The sequence below is a fragment of the Pseudochaenichthys georgianus genome, chromosome 16 (assembly GCF_902827115.2).
Source record: "Pseudochaenichthys georgianus chromosome 16, fPseGeo1.2, whole genome shotgun sequence".
Lineage (NCBI taxonomy): Eukaryota > Metazoa > Chordata > Actinopteri > Perciformes > Channichthyidae > Pseudochaenichthys > Pseudochaenichthys georgianus.
The window spans coordinates 37994316-38021913 of record NC_047518.2 but is presented as its reverse complement, the minus strand read 5'-3'; the positions used below and the strand labels follow the sequence as shown (position 1 = coordinate 38021913).

The 27598-nt window shown below is 46.3% G+C and overlaps 1 protein-coding gene across 1 annotated transcript in view; it reads right to left on the bottom strand.

Moving 5' to 3' along the window:
* LOC139435411 (trypsin-2-like) overlaps positions 1 to 27598 on the bottom strand; it is a 515038-nt gene that overhangs the window by 480974 nt on the left and 6466 nt on the right. Inside the window, exon 3 of the mRNA XM_071206070.1 lies at positions 17876 to 18041. Coding sequence (XP_071062171.1) covers positions 17876 to 18041 — 166 coding nt within the window. The remainder of the gene's footprint in view (positions 1 to 17875; positions 18042 to 27598) is intronic.

The window sequence follows — 27598 nt, the reverse complement described above, 5'->3', positions numbered from 1 at the left end:
GATGCAGGCTCTGAGGAGCTGGTGAATGGGTGTGAGAGCCAGTGGGGGACTTGCTGCAGGCGGGAATGGGAGGTGCTGCAGGTCGGGAATGGAGACGTGCTGCAGGCAGGAATGGGAGACTTGCTGCAGCCGGGACCCTTCGACTTGGACAGCCTCGTTGGTGTCGGCTCTGGTCGGGGTCGTTTCTTCTGAATGACCCGCTCTCGTTCCTCCCCATCGAACGCCGGCATGTCCCCGGCCCGCTGATCCATCCTCTGTCGCTTGTCCTTTATCCTCTGCTGCAACTTGCAGCGCAGGGATTTCACCTCAGCAGCATATATGTCCCCGCTGAGCCCTCACTGCGTTAGCCTCCAGCCTCCATTCTTTGCAGTCCGGGTTGTCACATTCATTCACCGGGGACAAGGGTGGAGGTTGTGACAGTATCGTCGTCTGCCACCTGTCAACAGCCCAAGCGGTAATCATTTCTATTGTGGGGTTTGTCATTCGGAGTTCATAACGCTCCTTCTTGGCCACTGTCATTTTCATTTGATTTTGAACCACATGTAGTTCCTCCCGGGCCAGCTCAACATGGTCTCTGGCCAAGTGGCGATCCAGCCTTGTGCCGTGGTACTCGCATCCCAGAATTGTTCAGGGTTGGAGCCTATTGTTGTTCCGTCCGTTGGCCAACAACAGCAGAATTTTTTTCATCCAAGTTACGCACACCATGGTTCCTCTGTAGGTGCTTGCTCATGGCACGGTAGGAGCTATTGCAGATCGGACAACGGACCCATCCGACCTGTATTCTTGAGCATTTCGTACCGGAAAATGTCCAGAATCGTGGGTAAAAAGAAGGAAGCGTTGAAAAGACTCACGAAAGACGCACTCAGCTTATTTTCAAATCTGTGTTTGTTTTCATTTGCATCATGGTGCGGTGTCCCATTTAGGCACTCGTTAGCGGGCAGAGATCCCTGTAATCTCCCCTCACGTTCCTCCAGAGTCTGATTCTCCCAAAGGATACCCGACAGTTTCGGGGACGACCCAGAGGGCGCACGGTGGACGGCCAGGGCGAGGCCGCCACACCGCGCTGGATCAGGGTCCCGGTGAGGCGCAGGACGGAGCACCCGGCAGTAGCCTCCAGCAGACCCCCGCGCGGTTCCCTCGTCCCTCAGAAGAGGTGGAGAGGCGGAGGGGTGGGTCTTTTCATCTGCTGGCGGGTTGCCGGGATAACAGTATCCTCCGGGGAGGCATTGAACCCTTCTCAACTGCCCCCCGGAGGAGGCAGGGGAGTCAGGTACCCAGAGGGTGGACGGCCAGGGCGAGGCCGCCACACCGCGCTGGAGTCAGGGTACCGGTGAGGCGCAGGACGGAGCACCCGGCAGTAGCCTCCAGCAGACCCCCGCGCGGTTCCCTCGTCCCTCAGAAGAGGTGGAGAGGCGGAGGGGTGGGTCTTTTCATCTGCTGGCGGGTTGCCGGGATAACAGTATCCTCCGGGGAGGCATTGAACCCTTCTCAACTGCCCCCGGAGGAGGCAGGGGAGTCAGGTACCCAGAGGGTGGACGGCCAGGGCGAGGCCGCCACACCGCGCTGGAGTCAGGGTACCGGTGAGGCGCAGGACGGAGCACCCGGCAGTAGCCTCCAGCAGACCCCCGCGCGGTTCCCTCGTCCCTCAGAAGAGGTGGAGAGGCGGAGGGGTGGGTCTTTTCATCTGCTGGCGGGTTGCCGGGATAACAGTATCCTCCGGGGAGGCATTGAACCCCTCTCAACTGCCCCCCGGAGGAGGCAGGGGAGTCAGGTACCCAGAGGGTGGACGGCCAGGGCGAGGCCGCCACACCGCGCTGGAGTCAGGGTACCGGTGAGGCGCAGGACGGAGCACCCGGCAGTAGCCTCCAGCAGACCCCCGCGCGGTTCCCTCGTCCCTCAGAAGAGGTGGAGAGGCGGAGGGGTGGGTCTTTTCATCTGCTGGCGGGTTGCCGGGATAACAGTATCCTCCGGGGAGGCATTGAACCCTTCTCAACTGCCCCCCGGAGGAGGCAGGGGAGTCAGGTACCCAGAGGGTGGACGGCCAGGGCGAGGCCGCCACAACCAGAGAACCAGAAAAAAGGGGTGAAATGGGAAAAAAGTACCCCAAAATAGTGTTCCATAAGGCGGGTAGAGTCCCCTGACAACTCCCCATACCTTTCTCCAGGGTGGGAACAAGTTTAAGTCAACTTTTGGAAGAACCAGAGAAAAGGGTGAAAATGGATAAAGTGTATCCGAAAATAGTGTTCCAAAAGGCAGGTAGAGTCCCCTGACAACTCCCCATACCTTTCTCCAGGGTGGGAACAAGTTTAAGTCAACTTTTGGAAGAACCAGAGAAAAGGGTGAAAATGGATAAATTGTATCCGAAAATAGTGTTCCAAAAGGCAGGTAGAGTCCCCTGACAACTCCCCATACCTTTATCCAGGGTGGGAAAAAGTTTAAGTCAACTTTTGGAAGAACCAGAGAAAAGGGTGAAAATGGATAAATTGTATCCGAAAATAGTGTTCCAAAAGGCAGGTAGAGTCCCCTGACAACTCCCCCTACCTTTCTCCAGAGTCGGAAAAAGTCTAAGTTAACTTTTTGGAAGAACCATAAAAAGGGGTGAAAATGGATAAAATGTATCCCAAAATAGTGCCTCTTGAGGCGGGTAGAGTCCCCTGACAACTCCCCTTGCATTCCTCCAGACACCAGTTTGAAAACTTAAAGTTTTGTGAGAACCATGATTGGGGGTCCTCCAGGCAACAATTTCATCCGATCCAAAGTGCTCATGAGGCGGATACATTCCTCCATGATTTCCCCATCATGTGAAAATAGCTCGTTTTTTTCTAAGTGCTCTCAAAAACCGGGTTTCCGATTTCGTGCAGATGGTAGCTTGGAAAAGATGAATAAAAATTTTGGACGGAGGAGGGGAGCTCTCGTTTCCCCTCTCCGTTGTAAATTGCAACGGGGGAGTGCAAAAGTCTCCGGGGCTTCGTTCCGAAGCGCCGAAGACTTGACCCCCTCCCCCGTTGGCACTTAGCCGTTTTTCAAGAATTTTCAAAAACTTCATTTTTGATTATTTTAACATATAATTGACCGTTTTCTTTACTTTTTTTTGCTTTCCACGGGTGGAGGCGCATGGCAGGCCGCATATGAGCTTCCAAATTCGGCCTGGAACGTCCGGGAATTATGGGTTAAGCTCCATATACTGACGACTCCCATTAAAAGTGATTGAAATGTACAGGAATCTGTCCATTTCAATCACATTTGACGACGCATGCAGGGTGACCCTGGCTACACTTAAAGGGGGTCTACTTTGCGGTGCTTTACCGTCCGCCCATCAGCACCCATAGTCGGCCTTCCTCACAGCAGCAGCACCCAACCTCCATGGAGGATTTTGCTCGTGCCCCTGGCTACACTTAAAGGGGGTATACTTTGCGGTGCTTTACCGTCCACCCATCAGCACCCATAGTCGGCCTTCTTCACAGCAGCAGCACCCAACCTCCATGGAGGATGTTTCTCGTGCCCCTGGCTACACTTAAAGGGGGTATACTTTGCGGTGCTTTACCGTCCGCCCATCAGCACCCATAGTCGGCCTTCTTCACAGCAGCAGCACCCAACCTCCATGGAGGATGTTTCTCGTGCCCCTGGCTACACTTAAAGGGGGTATACTTTGCGGTGCTTTACCGTCCGCCCATCAGCACCCATAGTCGGCCATTCTTCACAGCAGCAGCACCCAACCTCCATGGAGGATGTTTCTCGTGCCCCTGGCTACACTTAAAGGGGGTATACTTTGCGGTGCTTTACCGTCCGCCCATCAGCACCCATAGTCGGCCTTATTCACAGCAGCAACACCCAACCTCCATGGAGGATGTTTCTCGTGCCCCTGGCTACACTTAAAGGGGGTATACTTTGCGGTGCTTTACCGTCCGCCCATCAGCACCCATAGTCGGCCTTATTCACAGCAGCAACACCCAACCTCCAGTGGAGGATGTTATCATGCCCCTGGCAACACTGGTAAACACTGGTAACATATGTCTAGCCGCTGACAGGAACTTGACATCGGAACTTGACATCGCATTTCCATTGAGCGGACTCCCGTACATGGGAAGGGCAAGTCCCACGGTACCTCCGTTCATAAGGCTGACATTTGCCTTACACTTAAAGGGGGTCTACTTTGCGGTGCTTTACCGTCCGCCCATCGGCACCCATAGTCGGCCTTATTCACAGCAGCAACACCCAACCTCCAGTGGAGGATGTTATCATGCCCCTGGCAACACTGGTAAACACTGGTAACATATGTCTAGCCGCTGACAGGAACTTGACATCGGAACTTGACATCGCATTTCCATTGAGCGGACTCCCGTACATGGGAAGGGCAAGTCCCACGGTACCTCCGTTCATAAGGCTGACATTTGCCTTACACTTAAAGGGGGTCTACTTTGCGGTGCTTTACCGTCCGCCCATCGGCACCCATAGTCGGCCTTATTCACAGCAGCAACACCCAACCTCCAGTGGAGGATGTTATCATGCCCCTGGCAACACTGGTAAACACTGGTAACATATGTCTAGCCGCTGACAGGAACTTGACATCGGAACTTGACATCGCATTTCCATTGAGCGGACTCCCGTACATGGGAAGGGCAAGTCCCACGGTACCTCCGTTCATAAGGCTGACATTTGCCTTACACTTAAAGGGGGTCTACTTTGCGGTGCTTTACCGTCCGCCCATCGGCACCCATAGTCGGCCTTATTCACAGCAGCAACACCCAACCTCCAGTGGAGGATGTTATCATGCCCCTGGCAACACTGGTAAACACTGGTAACATATGTCTAGCCGCTGACAGGAACTTGACATCGGAACTTGACATCGCATTTCCATTGAGCGGACTCCCGTACATGGGAAGGGCAAGTCCCACGGTACCTCCGTTCATAAGGCTGACATTTGCCTTACACTTAAAGGGGGTCTACTTTGCGGTGCTTTACCGTCCGCCCATCGGCACCCATAGTCGGCCTTATTCACAGCAGCAACACCCAACCTCCAGTGGAGGATGTTATCATGCCCCTGGCAACACTGGTAAACACTGGTAACATATGTCTAGCCGCTGACAGGAACTTGACATCGGAACTTGACATCGCATTTCCATTGAGCGGACTCCCGTACATGGGAAGGGCAAGTCCCACGGTACCTCCGTTCATAAGGCTGACATTTGCCTTACTGTAAATAGCAGATCATTTATAACACTGCTACCTGTGACCGCTAGCTAAGCGTCTCTAACCCCCTACAGATGGAGACTCTATGCATAATTTGATCTTCAAATAGATATAAAATCCTTGTGTACATTCCTGACTTGTCTCTAACAACTCACATCAACAGGCCAGCTCCAAACGTGTGTGTGTGTGTGTGTGTGTGTGTGTGTGTGTGTGTGTGTGTGTGTGTGTGTGTGTGTGTGTGTGTGTGTGTGTGTGTGTGTGTGTGTGTGTGTGTGTGTGTGTGTGTGTGTGTTTGTGTGTGTGTTTGTGTGTTTGTGTGTGTGTGTGTGTGTGTGTGTGTGTGTGTGTGTGTGTGTGTGTGTGTGTGTGTGTGTGTGTGTGTGTGTGTGTGTGTGTGTGTGTGTGTGTGTGTGTGTGTGTGTGTGTGTGTGTGTGTGTGTGTGTGTGTGTGTGTGTGTGTTTGTTCTTAAGGTAGGGGTAGGTCATTTTGGAGAAAAGTCTTCATGGAGTGAAATGGAGCAGAAACACATTTTAAGAAAACTTCTCTTTATGAATACAGCAAAATTCTAATATTATCCCTAGTACAACCTCACACAACTTAATATTGGGTTTCCTTATAGTGGTGTAAAATAATTATAAAAAGACAAAAGATCATGTTTTTAAAATTGTTTTATTATTTCCCCTCTTCAGAGAGACTTTCCTTATAGTTAGTAAAAAGTAATTACACATTAGTTCACAGTCCCTAAAATTAAAAAGGAGAATATCCTCAGGTATCACTATTAAAAACCTAAATAAGATCTTTTAAAAATAACATGAATACCCCCTTTGTAAAACATATACTGCATTCGTATACTTCCAAGAGACTCCTAAACATCTACTTGGGCAGTGTGAATTGTTCTTAAAGGTAGGGGTAGGTCATTTTGGATAAACCATCTCGAGTGAGCTAGAATTTGAAAGTACACAACCGGGGGGAAATCGGCCCCTTCCTCACAGAGCCCCTCCTCCAACCCCCACGAACGCTCACATGACCAAAAGAGGGCGCGAGATAAGTTTGTGCACAGATCTTTTGGCTGTACTCTGAACCCGGCCCAGATGCTGCATTCGTTTCTTGACTGGCTCTTCGGACGGTTGGCAGCAAGTTGTCACACAGGCTAATTAAACCCAATTCGAGACGTCTCTCGGCCATGTTTCTTTTTTGAAAAGTGACTAGGTAAGTGGAATTGCCTGTTTTTTTTTTATTTAGTTTTGAGCATATCTCTATACACTCCTCTGCTGGCCATAGCCTCAGGAGGGGTGGGGGCTGGAAGGGTAGGCATTTATACAGAGATTAACATCAAAGGTTTTCACCAATGTGAAATTACACCTGCCTGTTATAACACATCACATCAAAGGGCAAACATAAAAGGCTAATTAGATTAGACAACAAAGGGCTCTGAGGGGCAGGGGTCAAAGAGACTATCTTAATCAATACATCAAAGAACTATACAACAAAGGTACTGCCTGGGGCTTTTCATTCATATCTGATTGCTTAACTCTCAGGGGCAGGAGTCAAATACCTTAACTCAAAGAGACTATCTTAATCAATACATCAAAGAACTATACAACAAAGGGACTGCTTGGGGCATTTCATTAATATCTGATTGCAGGCTAATTACTCCACTCTCAGGGGCAAGGGTCAAATACCTTAACTCAAATAGACTATCTTAATCAATACATCAAAGAACTATACAACAAAGGGACTGCCTGGGGCATTTCAAACCTATCTGATTATAAGGCTAATTACTCCACTCTCAGGGTCAGGGGTCAAATACCTTAACTCAAAGAGACTATCTTAATCAATACATCAAAGAACTATGCCGGGGGCCTTTCACGCCAATCTGATAACACACACATCAAAGAATGGGAGGCGGGACATGGGAGGCGGGACTTAGCTCATTGGCCAATGGGAGACGGACTTAGCTCATTTGCATAATTGGGGGTGTGTCCACCTGTCACTTTCTATGCATACTAATTTGACGAAAGCGGCATGGTTACTACTACTGGGGTAAATTGTGACATGTAAAGAAATGATTTTCACTAACACTCATTGGCAACTGGTCATTAGGCACAGCCCCACCTAGTGTCAGCAGAAAGTATTAAAAATAATGATTACAACAAAATGCAAAAAAAAAAATATATATATATATAAAATATATTTTAAGATCATGTTTAATCATCTGATTCGTCTGCACATTGCTGTTTTAGTCTGTGTTCTTCTAATTAGTGTCTACAGTGTGTGCCTATTGAGCTGTTAAGAGCCATGTGGGACAACATCGATCATGCCCCTCCCTCTCACTGTCTAAGTGAACGGTGACTGTAAAAACTACACTGCACATGCTCAGAGTAAAAATAATGACAATAGGGCACTGAGCTGCCATCCCCACCATACATCATCTCACATAATTCAGAGCTGATTGGCTGTAAGTACGTGCTAGGCGTTATTTTGGAACGCGTATGGTCCCGGGTTTGGGTGTATTGATGAGGTTTGTTTTTGTCCGGTAGCTGTGATCTGTTCTCTTAGATATTCGCTGAAACATAGGAGGTAGTGGTCCCGCCTGTGTGTACAATACCTGTAGGAGTGTTTCCCCTGGTAGGTTCAAGAGGCGTTTCCCCTTTGGGTTTTGTCTGGGGAGGGGCTTTGATATTGTTGAGGTACGGCGGTTAGAGCTTCACTTTCCCTTTTCCCTAAACTTGCTCGGGAGCACTTCCGTGGTTCAGGGGGGTTGCCGGTTACCTGGTCGCCTCTCTCGGTCCAGCGGGCTTTAAGTGCATAAATACCCACCGCTACCCCTCATGAAGACTAGGGGGGGAGTTACCTAGTAAGTTTGTGGTTAGAAAGTCAGCTAGCGGGGCTGCTCATTCCTACTGTGTGCACAGGTGGGTTAAGACATTGCAGCGGTTATTGTATAAATATGGAGGATATTGTAATGGGTCAGAGTGCCGTGTTGAATTTTGAGCAGAAGAAGGAGTTGCTCAAATTACGCATAGAGTTGGAGACGGAAAAGGAGTTGGCCGTGGAGAAGATGTGACAGGGCATTGAGCTGGAAAGAGCAGTGTCCGTGGAAAAATTGAGGCAGGAAACTGAGCAGGCAAAGTTGGAGTTGCAGAGGGAGAAACTGGTAGAGGGCAGAGTAGCGGCTGATGTCCTGTTTCCTGATGATAGTCAAAGCAGGACCCCAGGGAGGTCAGTGGATGAATTAAATGATTTGAGGCTGGTGCCCAGGTTTAATGAAAAGGATCCAGACTTTTTTTTTTCTTCGATGTTTGAGCGTCTCGCTGTTGTAAGGGGGGGGTTTGAGGCCACTCGCATGTTATTATTACAGTGTGTGTTAACCAGGAGGGCTCAGGAGGCTTATTCGTCTTTAAGTGGCAGTGACTATTTGTGTTACGATTTGGTTAAATCTGCCGTTCTCAAGGCTTATGAGCTGGTGCCTGAAGCTTATCTTCAGAGGTTTAGGAATTGGAAGAGAGGTGATAAATCTCACATCGAGTTTGCTCGAGATATTTCCACCCATTTCGATCGCTGGTGTGTGGCAACTGACGTTGATTCTCACGGGGCGTTGAGGGATCTCGTCATTCTGGAGCAATTCAAAAATTCTGTACCGGAGCACATTACTACGGAGCTCCCTAGGGGACATGGAGAAGAAAAAAAGAAAAACATTTAAAAAAATAAATAATGTTTTGCGAGATATCGCAAAACCTTTGCGAGATCTCGCAATACTTTTCATTTAGTACTTCCTGGTCAGTTCGGCTGCTACGGCAACACAGAAACCACAACAATGGAGTGGTTCATCGATTTTACTTTGAGCTTGGCCTTAAATATAAAGATATAACATCAGTGCTTGGCAATAGGCACGGGTTTCACACATAGACTGTATATATAAAGGGTTTCACTTAAGTGAAGACACCTCAAGAGAACACTCAGAGCGAGGGGACATGCACGTTCCTCTGAGCTGAGTTATTGACATATTCGAATTTCGCGGATCAATAACTCATGAACATAACGTTGTAAAAATACAAACAACATGACTTTACAATCATAGCAAGGTAGACAACGAGCTACAGAGTCGTTTTTTATCAGGACAGTTCGATATGCGCCGTCATCCGAGCTAAACATCAAGAATTGGTCACAATCCGCAGCTGGAGGAGGGAGAGGAGTGCTTAGGGACCGTCTACAAACTGCAACGGGGTTTTGCGAGATCTCGCAAAGGGGTTTTGCGAGATCTCGCACATTTTTTTTCTTCTCCATGTCCCCTAGGGGGCTCCGTACATTGCAGTGTATATCAGTGGGCACGCAATCAGGACAGCTGCTGAAGCTGCTGCATTAGCAGATGACTATGTTTTGACACACGTTGGGGGAGGTGCTGCCGTACAAGGCAGTCACAGTGGAAATTCCTCGGGTATGGGAGCGTGCTCTGGTCGTCCAGTGAGACCAGCTGGGCAAGAGAGTGGGTATGTACGTGGTGTACATAGGATTCTGCAGAGTTGCCGTGAAGCCCTTAGTAGGCGGAGTCGGCCACTAACGGCACGACTGTGACATCAGAGTCTAATCCCGGCTGCCTCCGAACTGGAAGTTAACAGAGCTAGCTCAGGCTAAGAAGCTAAGCTAATATGAAATACATGCATACCAAGTTACTGCTAACAGTGTAGTTCCCCTATATAAACGTTACATTCATAATCAAATGAGACAATCTGCAAGAGAATTAGCTATATTTTGTTATTCTTAATGCTTGTCATTCACACGTCGAGAAAAGACGGACTCCACCGCCCGGACCTAACGGAGCCACCCGCAGTGGGCTAGCTCCGGGACGCCAGCTGGAGCTCGCCCCCTGCGGCTCCGTTAGGTCCGGCGGCCACCACTAGGATAATTGGGTCCCCTATTAACATTTGCTCCCGTTTAGCATTATGGGCGTCATAGCCATAGACTATAAAAGTCTTACCCAAGGCTGAATCATAAACTAAAATGTATATGTATTAGAGCCGGGACTCGATTAAAAAAATTAATCTAATTAATTAGAGGCTTTGTAATTAATTAATCGAAATTAATCGCATTTTTAATCAAATATACATATTTGACCTGAGAACAGTGAGAAGCAATTTTCACATGGATTTTACTCCAAGTGGTCTACAGTCGAGTGCAATCCAGTGAGCCAGGGAGTTGGTTATTTTCTCAGACGTGGACTTACTTATCCTGGCCCTGAAACCAGTCATCTGGTTGACTGTGGGTTGGGTCAGGGTGTGGTTCCTTGCACTCGGAGTCGGGCTAACGTCCACGCTAGCTGCTACATGCTTTGCATTTAGGTGATACTTTAGGCTTGATGTGCTGCGGTGATATGCAAATTCTTTTTTGCATAATTTGCACACAACCGTGCTCTTATCGACGCTTCCATCCGTCCGTTTTTTAAAACAAAATGTCCCATCCACAGGGCCGACCAAAGCGGTCTCATCAGCTTTTTCGTTCATGTTTGACTATTGTTCACCGTGGTTTGTTGTTGTTTGAAGTCCCATGCTGAAGTCATGAACGTTAGTTGGTGCTCCAGTATAATCGGTATGCCTGAAACTCATCCAGTGAGAAACGTTCCGCTGTGCAAAAATAAGTGCGATTAAAGTGCGATTAAAATTGCGATTAAAATTAATTTTTTTAACGCGTTAATTTTTGTGTAATTAATTAATCTTAATTAACGCGTTAAAGTCCCGGCCCTAATATGTATGTATAAAGGGTTACGTCCTTAGCTGGCTAATAAGTAGCAAGCTAAGCTACCAAGCACACACACCCCTGTGAACGGGGTTAACATGTATAATATTATAATTTTAGACTAATTGGAAGTTCTGTTAGTACATTCAAGCGCACAGCACAACATTTTAATTGTCTGGTATTTGTAACAATATTCCCTAAAAGGCACAATCACCACGAACACGGCTAAAGGGTCAAGTACAGTAACTACAACTAACTAACGTTGTAGCCTCTATGGTTGTAGCCTAGCAGAGTGGACAAGTTGCTGTTAACTGACAGTGAGGCATGTACATGTCCATCAAAGTGACCACGCCCTAATTTATGCAAAAGCTTTAAGGCTTAATATTAATTAAACAGATGAGTTGAGAACAAATTCACCCCCCACATAGTAGTCATGAAGGGGGAATCTAACTATACAGATCATATGGTTTTTTGAACCACGATGTAAACATGTTTATTTCTGCTGTAAAGTTGGGCATTTTAACATGGGGGTCTATGGAAATTGCTCCCTTCTGCAGCGACACCGGATCATTTGATTCGTTCATTTTAGCATCTGCCTTGCCGTTTTCAGAGGACACATACATGGGGTTGTTCATTCCGATGCTTGGAATGGGATTAAATGTTCTTCAAGTACCTCTCCATAAAATGATGTTGTTTTCGGGACTGTTTCAGGGTGAAGTAGCGGTTGGCGTGCAGCCAGTTCTGGGGTCACGATGATCCTGGGTAATGACATTGCGGGTAGTCGCGGGTGTGGGCTGATGGGGCACCTCCTGCTATCGTGGTGCCAGTGCCCCTGGTTAGTATTAAGCCAGACAAGAGCGAAACTGAGTGGGTTTACAGCATGCGCTGTGACACGGACAATGAAACGTGGGCAGGCGGAGGACATCGAGGAGGCCTCACCGCAGCTTGGGGTGACATGTCTGATGGAGAGTGTTCTGCCTGGTGGGGAGGTGAGAAATCATGCTCGGGGGTATTCGCTTCAGGAGAATATTCGAATGGGAAACTGGATTGGGGGGCATTCCAGGTTCTGTGGCATGGCGAAAAAGAAAGAGGAAAAAAACACATGTAACACGCTAATCAGCTGAACTATTCAGTGTCGTTTTCTCTCTGAAAGTTGTGTTGTGGGCACTATGTTTTTGGTAAGGTGGTTGATTTGGCTGCCAGGGTTCTGTTGGGGACCCTGACTTTATGGGGGGGGGGCTGTGACGGCCCCATAGCCTGGGGCCTGTGAGTGTGAGTGTGTTGCAGGTCCTGCGATGGGGTGGAGCTGAAGAGGCCAATCAGCGAGATCAGGGACACCTGGCCGGATCCGATGTGCTATTTAAGCCCAGCTGCCCGGAGTCACAGGGCCGTCAGTACTCTCTCCAAGGCGGCTGCAGAAGGACTCCCTGTTACGAATGGGTGAAGCAGGTAGGACTCAAATGCAGAATAACGAAAAGCGATCTTTATTAAATAAATTAAAGCTGTGGCAAAACAAGGCAGAATCCAAAAATATCCAACACCAACGAGCAGCACAAGGAACACAGACCGTGGAATGACATGGAGGGGAAACAATGAACCGACATGGAACACAGGGGAAGACTAAATACACAGAAGGGTAATCACAGAACAAGACACAGCTGGGCAGGGGAGGAGAAACACAAGGACAACAGGTGAACACAATCGGGTAATCAGGGAGGGAAACAGACAGAAAGCAGACAGGCAGGAAACGGGGGTGAACACTTTACACAATAAAACAGGAAACCCAAAGACAAGAAAAACACCAACACAGACAAAACTACAAACGTGACATAACATGAGAATCGTGACAGAACCCCCCCCTCAAGGGACGGATCCCAGACGTCCCAAAAAAAAAAGTCCAGCAGTGTGGGTGGAGGGGGACCGGAGGGAAGACACATAACTAGGGCCAAGAAAGGGTGGGTGGAGGGGGTCTGGAGGACGGGTCTCGGGCGGACGGCCCGGGGGAAAGGCCGAGACCAAGGAGGGGGTCTCGGGCGGAAGGCCCGGGGGCAAGGCAGAGACCAAGGAGGGGGTCTCGGGTGGACGGCCTGGGGGCAAGGCAAAGTTCAAAAAGGGGCGAAGGCCACAGCGGGCAAACTCAGGGGGCCGAGCATGAGGGCGAAAGCAGCGGCAGGAATTGTCAGGGGGCCGGGCTGGAGGGAGAAGACCGCGGCTCTCAGGGGGCCGGGCTCGAGGGAGAAGACCAGACAGCTCCGGAGGCCGGGCAGGACCCGGTGTCGGCCGAACAGGAACCAGTGGGACAGGCTTCGGCAGGATCCCCCACGGAAGAGGACCAGTAGTTGGCAGGACCCCCGGTGAGACAGGTGATGGTGGGGCCTCCAACGGAACAGGACAAGGGGTTGGCAGGACCCCCGGCAGAAGAGTTGTCGGCGGGACCCCCAGAGGAACAGGACATAGGATTGGCAGGACCCCCGGCAGGAGAGCAGTCGGCGGGACCTCCAACGGCACAGGACAAAGGGTTGGCAGGACCCACGGCAGAAGAGTAGCTGGTAGGACCCCCGGCAGAAGAGCAGTCGGCGGGGCCTCCAACGGCACAGGACAAAGGGTTGGCAGGACCCCCGGCAGGAGAGCAGTCGGTGGGACCTCCAACGAGATGGGACAAGGAGCTGGCAGGACCCCCGGCAGGAGAGCAGACGGCGGGACCTCCAACGGGACAGGACAAAGGGTTGGCAGGACCCCCGGCAGGAGAGTAGTCGGCGGGGCCTCCAACGGGACAGGACATGGAGTTGGCAGGACCCCCAGCGGAACCTCCAACGGACCAGGACATTGGGTAGGGACTTGAGACGTGACTCGAGAGGGGAACTAGAGACGGAACTCCAGAGGGGACTAGAGGAGAGACTAGAGGAGGAACAAGAGGAGGGACTAGAGGAGGGAACTCGAGAGGGGACTTGAGAGGAGACTCGAGGAGGGACTAGAGGAGGGACTAAAGGAGGGACTAAAGGAGGGACTAGAGGAGGGACCTCGAGAGGGGACTCGAGAGGGGACTGTAGAAGTGACTAGAGGAGGGACTAGAGATGGGACTAGGGAATTGACTAGAGGCGGGACTTGAGTAGGAACTAGAGATGGAACTCGAGAGGTGACTGGAGAGGGGACTCGAGAGGGAACTGGAGATGGGACTAGAGAAGGGACTTGAGAAGGGACTAGAGAGGTGACTAAAAGGGGGACTGGAGAAGGGACTAGGGAAGTGACTAGAGGAGGGACTTGAGAAAGGACTTGAGAAAGGAATTGAGTAGGGACTAGAGAAGGGACTAGAGAAGGGACTATGGCAGCTGGGACCAGGACTGGGGCAGGAACCATGGCTGCTGGGGCCGGAACCATGGCTGCTGGGACCGGCACTGGAGCCGGAGCCGCTGGAGTACGGGCTGGAATCCTGGCCTTGCATCTTTCAGAGACCTTTTGGAGGCTCCGTGGACCTCCAAACGCCAGACGGGTTCCTGAGAAAAGGTCTGAGGTTGGAACTGGAGCCGCTGGAACCGGAACAGAGGCCTGGACCATGGCTGTGTGGGCCAGGTAATCGAGCAAGGAAACATAGCTCTGCGGGCCGGTACTGGTGCATGGATCCATGGCTGTGGAAACCGGAACTGAAGCCGGGATCATGGCTGTTGGAGCACGGGCTGGAATTCTGGCCCTGCGTTTCCTAGAAGCTTTTTGGAGACTCTGTGGACCTTCAACAGAACAGTAGTTGGATCCCAGGAAAGGGTTAGAAGCTTGTGCCAATTCCTCAGGGCTACTTGAAAAGGTTTGTAGCCACTCCGGCAACAAGCTCCTGAGCCAGGGCTTGCGAGCAACCTCCCGGCGTGCCTCCTTCAAAGCAGCCTCTTTACCCCGTCTAGATGAGGCGTTCTTCCAGGTGTAAAAAATGTACTCCAGAGAATACCCAAGACATTCCACCTGTGGGGCCAAAACATTGAAATCTGCTGAGTCCAAATTTGGTCGGTTCATTCTGTTACGAATGGGTGAAGCAGGTAGGACTCAAATGCAGAATAACGAAAAGCGAGCTTTATTAAATAAATTAAAGCTGTGGCAAAACAAGGCAGAATCCAAAAATATCCAACACCAACGAGCAGCACAAGGAACACAGAACGTGGAATGACATGGAGGGGAAACAATTAACCGACATGGAACACAGGGGAAGACTAGACTAAATACACAGAAGGGTAATCACAGAACAAGACACAGCTGGGCAGGGGAGGAGAAACACAAGGACAACAGGTGAACACAATTGGGTAATCAGGGAGGGAAACAGACAGAAAGCAGACAGGCAGGAAACGGGGGTGAACACTTTACACAATAAAACAGGAAACCCAAAGACAAGAAAAACACCAACACAGACAAAACTACAAACGTGACATAACATGAGAATCGTGACACTCCCTCCGTGATCCTTTCCCATCGTCCATCCTCTCCTGTTTTTGGTGTTGCAAATAAAGTGCCGTGATTTTTGGAAACTTTGAGAGTCTCTTTTTTAACTTTCCTGTTGCGGCCAACGGGCCGGTCGTAACAGCGTATCCTTTTGTTGAACTGTCTGCATACAATTAATCGAAGCATCAGACTAAAAAAGCCTTGATTTAGGTCAAAATATAATATTTGTAAACCTGAAGAGTCAGTGCCAGTGCCTCACCAGCCATGAACCTCACTGCACGTCACTGCAGAAGCTTATATATAGACATCTAAGTATTTTGTGCCCCACCACTTTTGTACATATAAAAACGCCACTGCTAACACTGGTACTTTATATTTCTATCAGATGTAAAGTGTTACATACATTAAGGTGTAACTGAAAGTATCTTAGTAACGGCAAGAAATCTGTAAAGTTATCAAAAGAAAACTGCAATGTTTCACTGAAAAAGTGTTAAAAATCACAAACTGCCATTAAGGAAACCCCGTTCCTTACAAAGTACTTCATATTATACCATATGTAAAGTTGTACATACAACAAAATGTAACTGAAAGTATCTTAGTAACACAAAACAGCCACAAATCACTAAAGTTATCAAAAATGTTTTACTGAAAAACTGTTGAAAAAAGTGCTTTAAGAATCATATTCCTAAAGAACATCTATTCAGACTAAGTGCATATTTTTTCTAGTTTTAAGGTTTTGCATACATACATACAGGGCCGGCCCTGACAAATTTGCTACCCTAGGCAAGATTTTAGCTGGCGCCTGCATGCACGTGCACGGTTGTGGCATGACCACTAAAATATTTTTTTAATATTGAAGTTAAAAGCATCAATCTGGTGCACATTAAGAGATCAATGGATATATCTCTCAACACCCATATGAAACGGAACTGTAAGCAGATTTTATTTTTATTTATGGATATTTTACAAATCACTCCCCTTTTAAACTGTATTCTTGTTTATTAATGACAACTTTTTTTTACTGTCATATAGTATTTTAACAAGAGGGTCAAAGGTCAGAGATGTCAGAGTGACAGGTGACACATCAAAGGGAGGCGGGACTAAGGTTTATGGGGGTCATAAATCACACTTATCAGGTACTTAATCTCATTTTGACAAAAACAGTGGTCTTTCAACTACTGTCAATGTTTGTAGTTGACAAGACTTCTCAGATTGCCCGTATCTATGCAGAGGTTAACTGGTAAAAGCTACAGTTTGTGTGTCTTATTTTGATGGAAATCTTATTGAGAGATTGTTTGGCAATGTGTGTTTAAGGAAAAGCACAATACACTTTAGATAAGAATTGGACATAATCACTCTGAAGTCAGTGGATTGCAGAATAAGCCTTGAGTTTGGCATTTGGACTATTGACATGTCGTTTTTTGGAAGTAGATATGACACGAGAGGCTGAAGCTAAGTATAACCCAACACTGAAACAAGACATTTTACAATACACCGTAATTAACTAAATAAAACACTGTAAAAGGGATTAAGGTCTAAGGAGAGGAAGCCATGCACGTCCTTTATTGTCTATGTACTGTAAATGAGACCATAGATTACTAAAGGAACATCTTGCTGTACATTAAAAATGTGTTTTGAAATTACAAACTCGTTAGGAAAATCTTTAAAACAAATTGAGATAATGAACATTTAATAGACTTTTGTTAGCTTATCTTTTCAAAACCAAGGGTTGCCACTTCATTTGCCCTCAAGCTAATGCAATTTTGTGAAATGTTTCTGTTTATTGACATTAGCTATTCTTGTTTGACTGTGGTTTATATTTGTTTTTTGTTGGAAATGTCACCCCTAAATTGAAATCCAGTACTCATAAAACAGTACATCTACACTGGGAGTAGATAGACAATAATAAACACACTGTTGCATCACAAAATATTACATTTTTTATTGATTGAGCCTTGACATCTCACATCTTGCATGTTGTTTTCTTTCTCCCTCGGCTTCTCCTTGTGTCTCACTCTCAGCCTCTAAAGGTTTTAGACGTTTTTGCGCCAGTAGCTATGGTGGTCTGTTGCATCGGAGGTAGATGAATTAACAGCAGTTAAGAAACTACTGTTATCAATACTCAATGGTTTATTAAAGCATGTTGGTTATGTTACGATTTAAATCTACGGAAGGCCATGGGTGCAATATTTTTATCAAGTTGTTTTTCTTCATTTTTAACTTCATAAAGGTTTTATAATCTTTAGCGCCAGTAGCTAAGCATGGTGGTCTGTTGCAAGTGAGGTAGTCCACTTAAACTATTTTTTTGTTGATAACAGCAGTTAAGATACTACTTTAGCAATACTCAATTATTTATTAAAGGCATTTGTTTTAAATCAATGGAAGGCCATGAGTGTATTATTTTACCCTTTTTTTTTCTTCTAGTAATGTCAACCACAGCAAAGACAAACAATAGGATAACAAAAGAATGAAAATGATTGTACCATGACATATTGATGACCTTTAATGGGACGATCGGGTACACCTCACCTTGATCAGTGTAGATGTTTCCCCATCCGGACACCATGCACATGTCCCCGGCTGCAGGGCAGGCTTTGGGCAGAGCGACGGGCTTCACGTACTGGTTCACGGTGACGGGGTGCGCCAGCTTCATCAGAATGATGTCGTAGTCACTACTGTTAAAGGGATGATTGTGCTATGTGCAATATACACTCTTTTTACATTTTACACTACTAATGTTTTCCCCTGCTGCTACCTCATTACTTTTACACGTTCACTAATCCTGCTATATCAGTATGTAGTGTCTCTACTTTAAAGAGTCCTCTCCTGCTGATGTTCAGGTGTATATCAGTATGTGGTGTCTCTTCTTTAAAGAGTCCTCTCCTGCTGATGTTCAGGTGTATATCAGTATGTAGTGTCTCTACTTTAAAGAGTCCTCTCCTGCTGATGTTCAGGTGTATATCAGTATGTAGTGTCTCTACTTTAAAGAGTCCTCTCCTGCTGATGTTCAGATCTGTTTTTGTTCCATGGATGTTTACTTATTCAATATCCTTTTATTAACGCCTCTCTATTTAATATGTTACTCTACTAATCCTATGTTTGCCTTTTGTCTGCACAGTCCCTTTGCCCTAACACTGTACATCTCCCCGCTGTGGGACTAATAAAGGATGTCTGATTCTGACAACACCGACTTTTGCCAGCAGTGGGCAGCAGAGACGATCCACTGGTCATTGATGAGGGAGCCGCTGCAGAAGTGGCAGCTGAGATTGATAGACACCTGCCAGGGCTGAGAGTGGGCTGTACACTGGTAGCCACCCACAATCTTGTCATCCATAGGTGCTGCAGCTGTGGCAGGGCTCAACGCTGACTTTTAAAAGTGGTTGCCAGGCTGGCAACCAGGCATCAGCTTTTGGTTGCCGTTGTTATGAGTGTGGAATGAGCATATACGACGTTAGCTTAGCCTGGTCGATCCGATCTCCATTCAGAAAAACAAGCATTTTAAAAGGTTTTTCGCCTGCCGTCTTGTCTGCAGACTTGTCAAGCATTAATTCATGGTTTTTACTAACCGGTATCGGTATGTTGTTATGTCGGCATCATGTAGAAACGTGTATTACAATTCAATCAAGGTAACATATGTTCATTTTGTTGTAGTTGTAGCTCCCGAGCTAGCGCGTCTTGTTTGAATGATGCGAGTAAACACAGCTGGCAGCCGCGGTGAAACTCGAGCGATTAGAGCGAAGCGAATATTCACATCGCGTCCGGTGTGAACGGACAATTAGACTAGAGCGATGCGATAGGAGCGTTTAGAGCGAAGCGAATATTCGCATCGCGTCCGGTGTGAATGCAGCATTATACATCAACTTAATAATGAAAATGTGACACAAAAGAATGTTCAAATGCTTTACAATAAGTAATTAACACAATTATTTGAAACTTAAGTGGTAGTAAACGTGTCCACCCTCAGTTGCTGGTATACTAAATACTAAATGTTGTCATGTTCTTCACAGATCCCTCACAAATGAATTGAGCAAGTCACTAGTTTCTTGGTCATCAGTTGTCTCCCTTTCAAATGTGGGTTTTCTTGGCCTTTGTGCTGATCCCCACCACAGATCCACTGGCCCTTCAGTATTGCAGTCTTGGATTGTGGTTCTGTCATTGGCTAATACATTTCTAATGTTAAATAAATGAAAACCATTCAGTTAAGAATTAGATATTAATTGTTAATGCTGTAAATTACCTTTAATATGTCTAACTATATTTCAAATGTGTTACCTTTTTATAGAAGTGATTATATTTGTATGCCAATATTTTCCTATCGTAAAGTTTAGTTTTGCACTTTTATTTTGGTAGTAATAAGATCGAGACTCTTATTTTGAAGGAACTTTTACCGGAAGTGAATGCACAACGGAGCATATATAGAGTGGCGAAGTCCCTCCCCTTCCGGTGGACCTCCATGGGACCTTATTTCGGAAAAATTATGTATTGAAGTCAATGGAGAGAGAAAGATTATCTTTCAGATCCCGTTTGAATTGTGCCACGAATTACACCTATGATGTTTGTCAATTTAAAAGATAATTTTGCCAGTTAAAAAAAAAAACGTGTCGTAAAACTGTGAAGTAACACATTTTTTTGTGTGAAACGGTCAATGAACTACATCTCTGGTCTTGCACAACAACACACGTCACCAAGATGGCCGTTACTACTGTCTTGCTAAACAAGGGATTAACTACCCTCACTATCACCACAATGAAACACGTCCAGAAGAATGTCATGCAAAGCTGCCTGCCTTCCTTTGATTCTCTCTGAACTGCCTGATCTTTGTAATGTTTAATGTCAACCATTTGTGCAGATGGCATGAAGTAGAAAAGATCGCGGATGCTAATGTAGCGTTAGCATTTCTCCCCCGGGATTAAATGGTGTATTATAGAATGATCACACCGGTGTGTCAGTACTCTTCAAAGGGTTCACGAAATATGACTACTACTCTTACTGTTTAACATTTTGGGTTACTTAATGTTACTTCATGTTAAGGCTAATAAAAATGACAAGGCTAAGGCTGTAATGCTAACTAACGTGCTTGCTACTAGCTAGGTAGCTAACTTGATCCAGCAACTCCTGGTCCTTTCATCAGAAGGGAAGCGAAAGAACGAGCAAGACCCATTGCTGGTATGATAACAACCGGGTACTAAGCACACCATATTGTTACATTTATCTCATCTATCTCTTATATTTAGCAGAGGAAAACAATTGTGACATCAGTTATGACATCATGAAGTAGAAAAGGGAAGACAGGGATTTCAAGATGGCGCCTGTGTTGGCATGCCGCTCCCTCAGCTCTCTGCCTTTAGCTATCCTGTTTTTGTTTTATGTTTGTCAGAATGTCCCTGCTCTGCTTGTCTATGATCGCCAAGCTCTCCTCCACCTAAGACCCTCACTGGAGTTTATACTGCTGCCCAAACCTATATCTGGCAACCGTAAATCGACTCCCCGCCCCTCTACTGTCAGATATTCCCACCTACCTACGCCGGTTGCCCTGCATCCTGCCTCACCGAAAGCGCTTTAGGCGACGGGGAAAGCGTTGTGGCGCACTCGTCCATCAAAAAGCACACCTGACGGCTTCTTCCGTGACTTATCCACGCATCAGATGTCACGGCCCTCCCGCTGCACGCCATCCGAGGGTTCGGTGGATTTGCCCTGTTTTTCCGGAGCTGCAGCCTCTGCTGGGCCCGCTGGCAGCTCCTCCTGCCCGACTGACTGCTCCCAGTCCGCGCGGCGTTCAACACGCACATCTTCGTCAGCTGAGACGCACTACACCTTCGGCCAGCCCTGAGAGAAAACTCTGCATGGCTTTGCTAAATGCTAGGTCAATAGCAAACAAGACGTTCCTGTTAAACGACTTCTTCACCTCTCATGATCTGGATTTAATGTTCCTGATGGAGACCTGGGTCCACACCGGTGAGTATGTACCGTTTTCTGAACTTCTTCCTCCCGACTGTACTTTCTTCAGCTCCCCCCGTACCACCGGCCGTGGTGGGGGTATAGCTTCAGTGTTTAGAGCTAATCTCCAATGCCGTTTGCTTCACCCAGTAACTAGCTATGCTAGCTTCGAGTTGCAGCTTTTTGAGCTGAACCTGGCCTCACCTATACTCTGCGCAGTCGTTTATCGTCCGCCAAAGTACAATAATGATTTTATAACTGACTTTTCTGACTTTCTGTCCGGGATCATGGTGAAATACGATCGTGTTTTGATCTGCGGAGACTTTAATGTCCATGTGTGCTGCGAGTCTAAACCTCTGGTTAGGGATTTTTTAAACCTCCTCGACTCTTTCGGTCTCATTCAGTCTGTGGCTGGCCCAACACATGATAAAGGACACACCTTAGACTTAGTATTATCGTTTGGATTGTCTATCTTTGTGGATAAAATCTGTGCAGGAACGCGTATCTCAGACCATTTACCGGTTCTGTTTACAACCTCGATCCCTTCTGCGGGAGTCGAATCATGTGCCCCTGCGTGTTGTCTGCGTTCAATTAACCCCTTGACTGCCTCACAGTTTTCAGATGCTTTTAATACTTATCCGATTTGTAAATTAGAGGTGAACTGTGCTTTTAGTGCGGATGAGCTTTTCTCTTTGTTTGATTCGACATGCACACTAATACTGGATTCCGTTGCTCCTTTTACACTGAGACGCAACAAAGTTCTCTCAGAGCCGTGGCTCAATGATTGTACTCGCGCTTTTAGACGCGCTTGTAGGCGTGCAGAGAGAAAATGGAAAAAGGATAAACTTCATGTCTCCTTAGAAATTCTTCGTGCTTGCCTTTCCGATTATCAGACGGCAGTTAAAGCAGCCAAAACAGAGTATATTTCTCTGTTAATCTCCAAAAACAGCCATAAACCTCAAGTTCTTTTTAATGTCCTCAATTCGATCATTAATCCTTGTGATGCTTCTCCAATTGTGCCATCAACTACTCTCTGCGATACATTTCTTAAAGCTTTTATCGAAAAAGTATCTGCTCTAAGGCTAGCCTATACTAGTGTTACCCCAGATCCTGCTCCCTTTCTGTGCCCTGCTGTCCTCGACCATTTTGAGCCTGTATCCCTCTCTTCTCTCTCGGAAGTAGTCAAGCACCTGCGGCCGACAAACTGTATCTTAGACAGCATTCCCTCTCGCTTCCTTAGAGATGTTTTGAATCAGTTGGAGCAAGTGTTTTATTGCTTGTAAACACCTCTCTTAGCTCAGGATGTGTCCCAGCTGCCTTCAAACATGCCGTGGTTAAGCCACTACTTAAAAAGAAAAATCTCGATCCCTCCATTCTCGCAAATTTCAGGCCCATCTCCCAGCTACCCTTTTTATCTAAAGCCTTGGAGCGAGTAGTCTACGCCCAGTTGCAGTCGTTTTTAACCAGCATGGCATCCACGAAAAATGTCAGTCTGGCTTTAAACCTATGCATAGCACTGAAACAGCCCTTTTAAGAGTTTTTAATGATCTGCTCTTAGCCGCCGATTCAGGCAGCCCAGCTGTCTTGGTGCTGTTAGACTTAACTGCTGCCTTTGACACTGTGGATCATAGTATCCTGTTGTCACGGCTTGAACAGTCCGCAGGTATTACAGGCTCTGCTCTTGCATGGTTTAGGTCTTACCTGACGGACCGTAGCTTCTCAGTGCAGTTGGGTGCCTTCTCCTCTGCCAAAGCCCCTCTTACCTGTTGGGTTCCCCAAGGCTCGATTCTGGGCCCCATCCTTTTCCTATTGTACATACTGCCCCTAGGTTCAATTCTCACAAAACATAATATCCCCTTCCATTGTTACGCTGGTGATGTACAGATTACCTGCCTCTCAATCAAAATGCCAACTCACTACAGCAGTTGAAGGACTGCTTAATGGAGATAAATCCTGGCTGAGCCAAAACTTCCTTACCCTCAATGAGAGCAAGACCGAGGTCATCTTTTTTGGACCCCAACCAACAGTCTCCCCGGTTGATATTCTGGGCTCCCTCAATAAAAATATCCTCCCCTCTGTCATGAACCTTGGAGTGACCTTCAACAGCGCCTTTACATTTGATAAGCAGGTTAGCACTGTAGTCAAGACCTGCTTTTTCAAAACCAAGTCGTTTTTATCTTTTAAAGACCTAGAAAGGGTTATTAACGCCTTTGTTACCTCGAGACTGGATTACTGCAATGCTCTGTATGTGGGTATGGATCAGGCCTCAATTAGACGCCTCCAGCTAGTTCAGAACGCAGCTGCACGTCTTCTTACTGGCCATAAAAAGCGTGACCATATCACCCCAATTCTGGCTCACTGCACTGGCTTCCAGTTCGGTTCAGAATAGATTTTAAACTCCTTTTATTTGTTTTCAAAGCCCTAAATGGGCTGGCTCCTGCCTATATAGCCGAACTCCTCCATCGCTACACCCCAGGCAGAGCCTTAAGGTCGGCTGATCAGCTGCTGTTGATAGTGCCTAAGACCAGGCTTAAAACCCGAGGGCATCGAGCTTTCGCAGCGGCTGGCCCTAGGCTCTGGAATACTTTGCCCCTCCATGTGAGGTCGGCCCAGACCCTGGGGGTTTTTAAATCAACACTTAAAACTCACTTTTTCTCTCTGGCTTTTGTTTAATTATTTATTTATTTAGTTATCCTCAGAATTGATACTATTTTTAATATTATTAAATGTTATTAATATTATTGGGGTTTTATGGGGTTTCAGTTTTTATGATTAGTAGGTTGGGGGCGGGGAGACCTTAGAGAAGGTTCTGACTGGACTGACTGGTTGCTACGTCTGGTTGCTTGGAGCTGAGTTGGTATAACCCTGAATTAGATTAGAACATTTTAGAAATATGAGGAATAACCTCTTGGTTTTATAAACCGTTTTGTAATTACTTCTTCATCCATTTTTGGATCTCTGCTGGGTTTTCTTTTAAACCCTAAACCCCCCCTTGGGCTTGGTCCCTCCCCTCTCCCTCTGCGGATCTAAGGTCCGGTAGAGGGGGATGGGGCACAGAGTCGCTTATCCAGGCGGGGGAGTGCATCTGACGAAGAGATAGGTTGTTGTGCTCTCTATCTCTGTTTCTTATCCTACATTTTCACCCTGGACTAGAGGGAAAGCGTTCTTGGACGCCTTTTCAGCTCTGTTTCTTACTATATTCTTCCTACCCCGTTTACCTTGAACTATTCTAGGAGAGTGTGTTGACGTTGACTCGTTGGGCCTTTCCTCCTGTACTTGTTTGTTCCCCAGTTCTTTCCTTTAACTGAATCTAGGAGAGGGCATTTAGGCCTCTCTACTTCCTTCTTTTGATTAGTTTAGTTTTTCACCCCCTTTCCCTTGAACTAATTTATACGGGAGAGTGCATTTACGTAGTCACGTTGTGCCTCTCGGCGTATACTTTGACTTTCTGTCTCTTTGGAGAGTGCTAGTACGTTGGATACGTTGGGTTTTCACTGTTGTCCCTCTTCACTAGTATCCCATGTCCCCTCTTCATAATTTGGGTCTTCATAATTTCCACCCTATTCTAAGGGGAAGCATGATGGTGCCTTTTCTTTTCAATTTCTGGCTTTGTGTTTCTTCACCTCTTACTCGTTTAATATTTAGGAGAGTGCATTTACGTAGTCACGTTGTGCCTCTCTTCCTCTGTTTCTGGCTGTTCTTTTCATACCCTTGTTTCTCTGAGAAGAGAAGAAATACTATTCTAAAAAGGAGCTGACACATGGTGTCTCTTCACTTGTACACTTGAGGGGTCAGAGTTCATATGGTGAGGGATTCCATGAGCGATATGCGCCGGCCTGTGCCTTTACCTTGGACTTCTAATAGAACTGCTCGGGTCTTGATAGATTGAGTGGGGAAGTTCATGAGATCTTTCTAGAGGGTTATCAAGAATAACTTTTATCCAATGACCTTTTCCCTCTCTGTCTGTGTCTGTGTATTCTCTTGTTCCGATTAACCCAGCCAAATCTTTTTTCTTGTTTTGTATCTATATCTACGCCGGGATCCGGAGTCGAGGCTGATCCTCTTGCTGTAGTCCTGTGTCTTGGATCCTCTATCCCGAGTTCTGGATTAAGTCGTGGACTTCGGGTCGTGGCTGAACCTGTCTCTGCGGTCCTGCTTTGGGTCTCGCCATGCTGCTTCCCTGATGGCTTCCTCAGGATTGTTCTTATTACAGACACATGCATTTCCTAACATTCGGTCTATATGCTGTAAAATGTATTATCTCTTCGATTTACACACGGCATCTATTGCACGTCTGTCCGTCCTGGGAGAGGGATCCCTCCTCTGTTGCTCTCCCTGAGGTTTCTCCCATTTTTTCCCCTTAAACTGTGGGTTTTCTCTGGAAGTTTTTCCTTGTACGATGTGAGGGTCTAAGGATAGAGGGTGTCGTTTTTCTCATACTGATATTCTGAACAATCTGTGTTGTTGTATTTGCTGTAAAGTGTCTCTACTGTAGGCTAATTTTATTATATGTACAGCACTTTGGCTCAACCAAAAATCGTTTATAAATGTGCTATATAAATAAAACTTGATTTGATTTGATCACTTACTCTGGGATTTGTAGTCTTTCTAGTTGCGTATTTTTCATAGTCTTATATTTCAACAGTTTTACGAAAAACTGTGACTTTTTTGACATGGAAATGATTTTTTAAGATTGACAAACATCATATGTGTAATATGTGGCACAATTCAAAGGGGTCAAAAGATACGTTTTCTCTCTCCATTGACTTCAATACATGATTTTTTCGAAATAAGGTCCCATGGAGTAGATGGGCGTGACTTCGCCACTCTATTTCGCCTCCCAAGACTTTACACATTTCCTCTTTGCTTTTCGTTGCGGTTCATCTTGCGCTTTATCAGTTGAATCACTTTGAACATTCGCTTGAGATGTTGACGGGTTGGCTGAACTTTTTAGTGCACAGTCAAACAACTTAATTTGCTTTGCCATTTTTTGTAAAACAAACCCACAGCGCACCGCGCACGCGAGTAAACGTGCATTGCTTTCTGGCTCCGTAATCACACCAATGCACGTGCAACTTAAGTATCAGGTTCCGACTGGTCATAACAATAATTAAATATCACTCTTAATACAACAAATAATTAACATTCATCTATTTTGGGGTGCACATTTTGCTGTTTGCTGCCCTTATTTCTTTATGTTAAAAACGGGTTGCCACGGATGGCAACCAAAGGCCAAGAAGTGGTTGACATTTTTTCTGAATGGTTGCCAATGGCAACCTGGCAACCTTTACTGTCGAGCCCTGTGTGGTATTAAGCAATAACAATAGTTACATTTCGTACTTATTATTGTTGTGCAGATGTGCTTTACCTGCAGTGCCCAGGAGTGCGAGAACAATCAGGCCAATCATCTTTACTCAAGCCTTCCTGCGACCAGACTGGAGGTAAAAGATCTGTCACTCACTCAATTTATACCTAACTCCTCTGCATCTGTCAATAATCTCCCTCCTACTCCACTACTCCATACCTCCACTCAATTATACCCACCTGCCCCCCTGGTTTATCCTCCCACCCAAATCCCTGAAAAATAACTGTGCCACATTCATCCGTTCAGTTAATAAGTGAGCCACATCTTGCATAGTTTTGGCCTTGCAGACTGCTTCCTTTACTCTGTTTTTGACAGATCATTTTCTGCACCTACCACCTAAATAAATAGGGCTATTTTATAAAGTGGTGTGTAATTCCCTTTTTTTTTGCAGAATTGTTTTTATTTCATAATGGTGGAACGTAAGAGCAGAGAGCAGCATTGTTAAACACTTTTTTGTTCACGAGCCACATTCATCCCAATTTGATCTCAAGGCATGGACGAGTAAAACCATTGCATGATAAATAACAACACCTCCAAATGTTTCCCCGTATTTTAGTGAAGGCCTAAAGAAGTGCATTAACATTCTGAAAATTGTCAAAATAAATTCCTTTGCAAAACAGATGATAAACAGCCTGAGGTTATAGGTGCAATTTCAACAATATGTGTCTGTTTTTCCATATTCAGTCTGTCCAGTTACCATCATTGCATGTGCATTACAATTTACAGCTCAACGTGGATCTACAAAAGCACAAAATGTTTAAGCTTAAAGGGTGGTGTTGATTGCTGTCTGACACAGAAACCGAAAAACAGGTTGTTGTAGGTTTCAGAGACAACAGATTATTTATTTCTCACCTCTCTGGCTATAGAGGAGAGTGGGGTAAGTTGAGCCATTTTTTAGTTATGCTGTCCTCTAAGCAAGGAGAAATGACACACAGTAAAATGAAAGCACA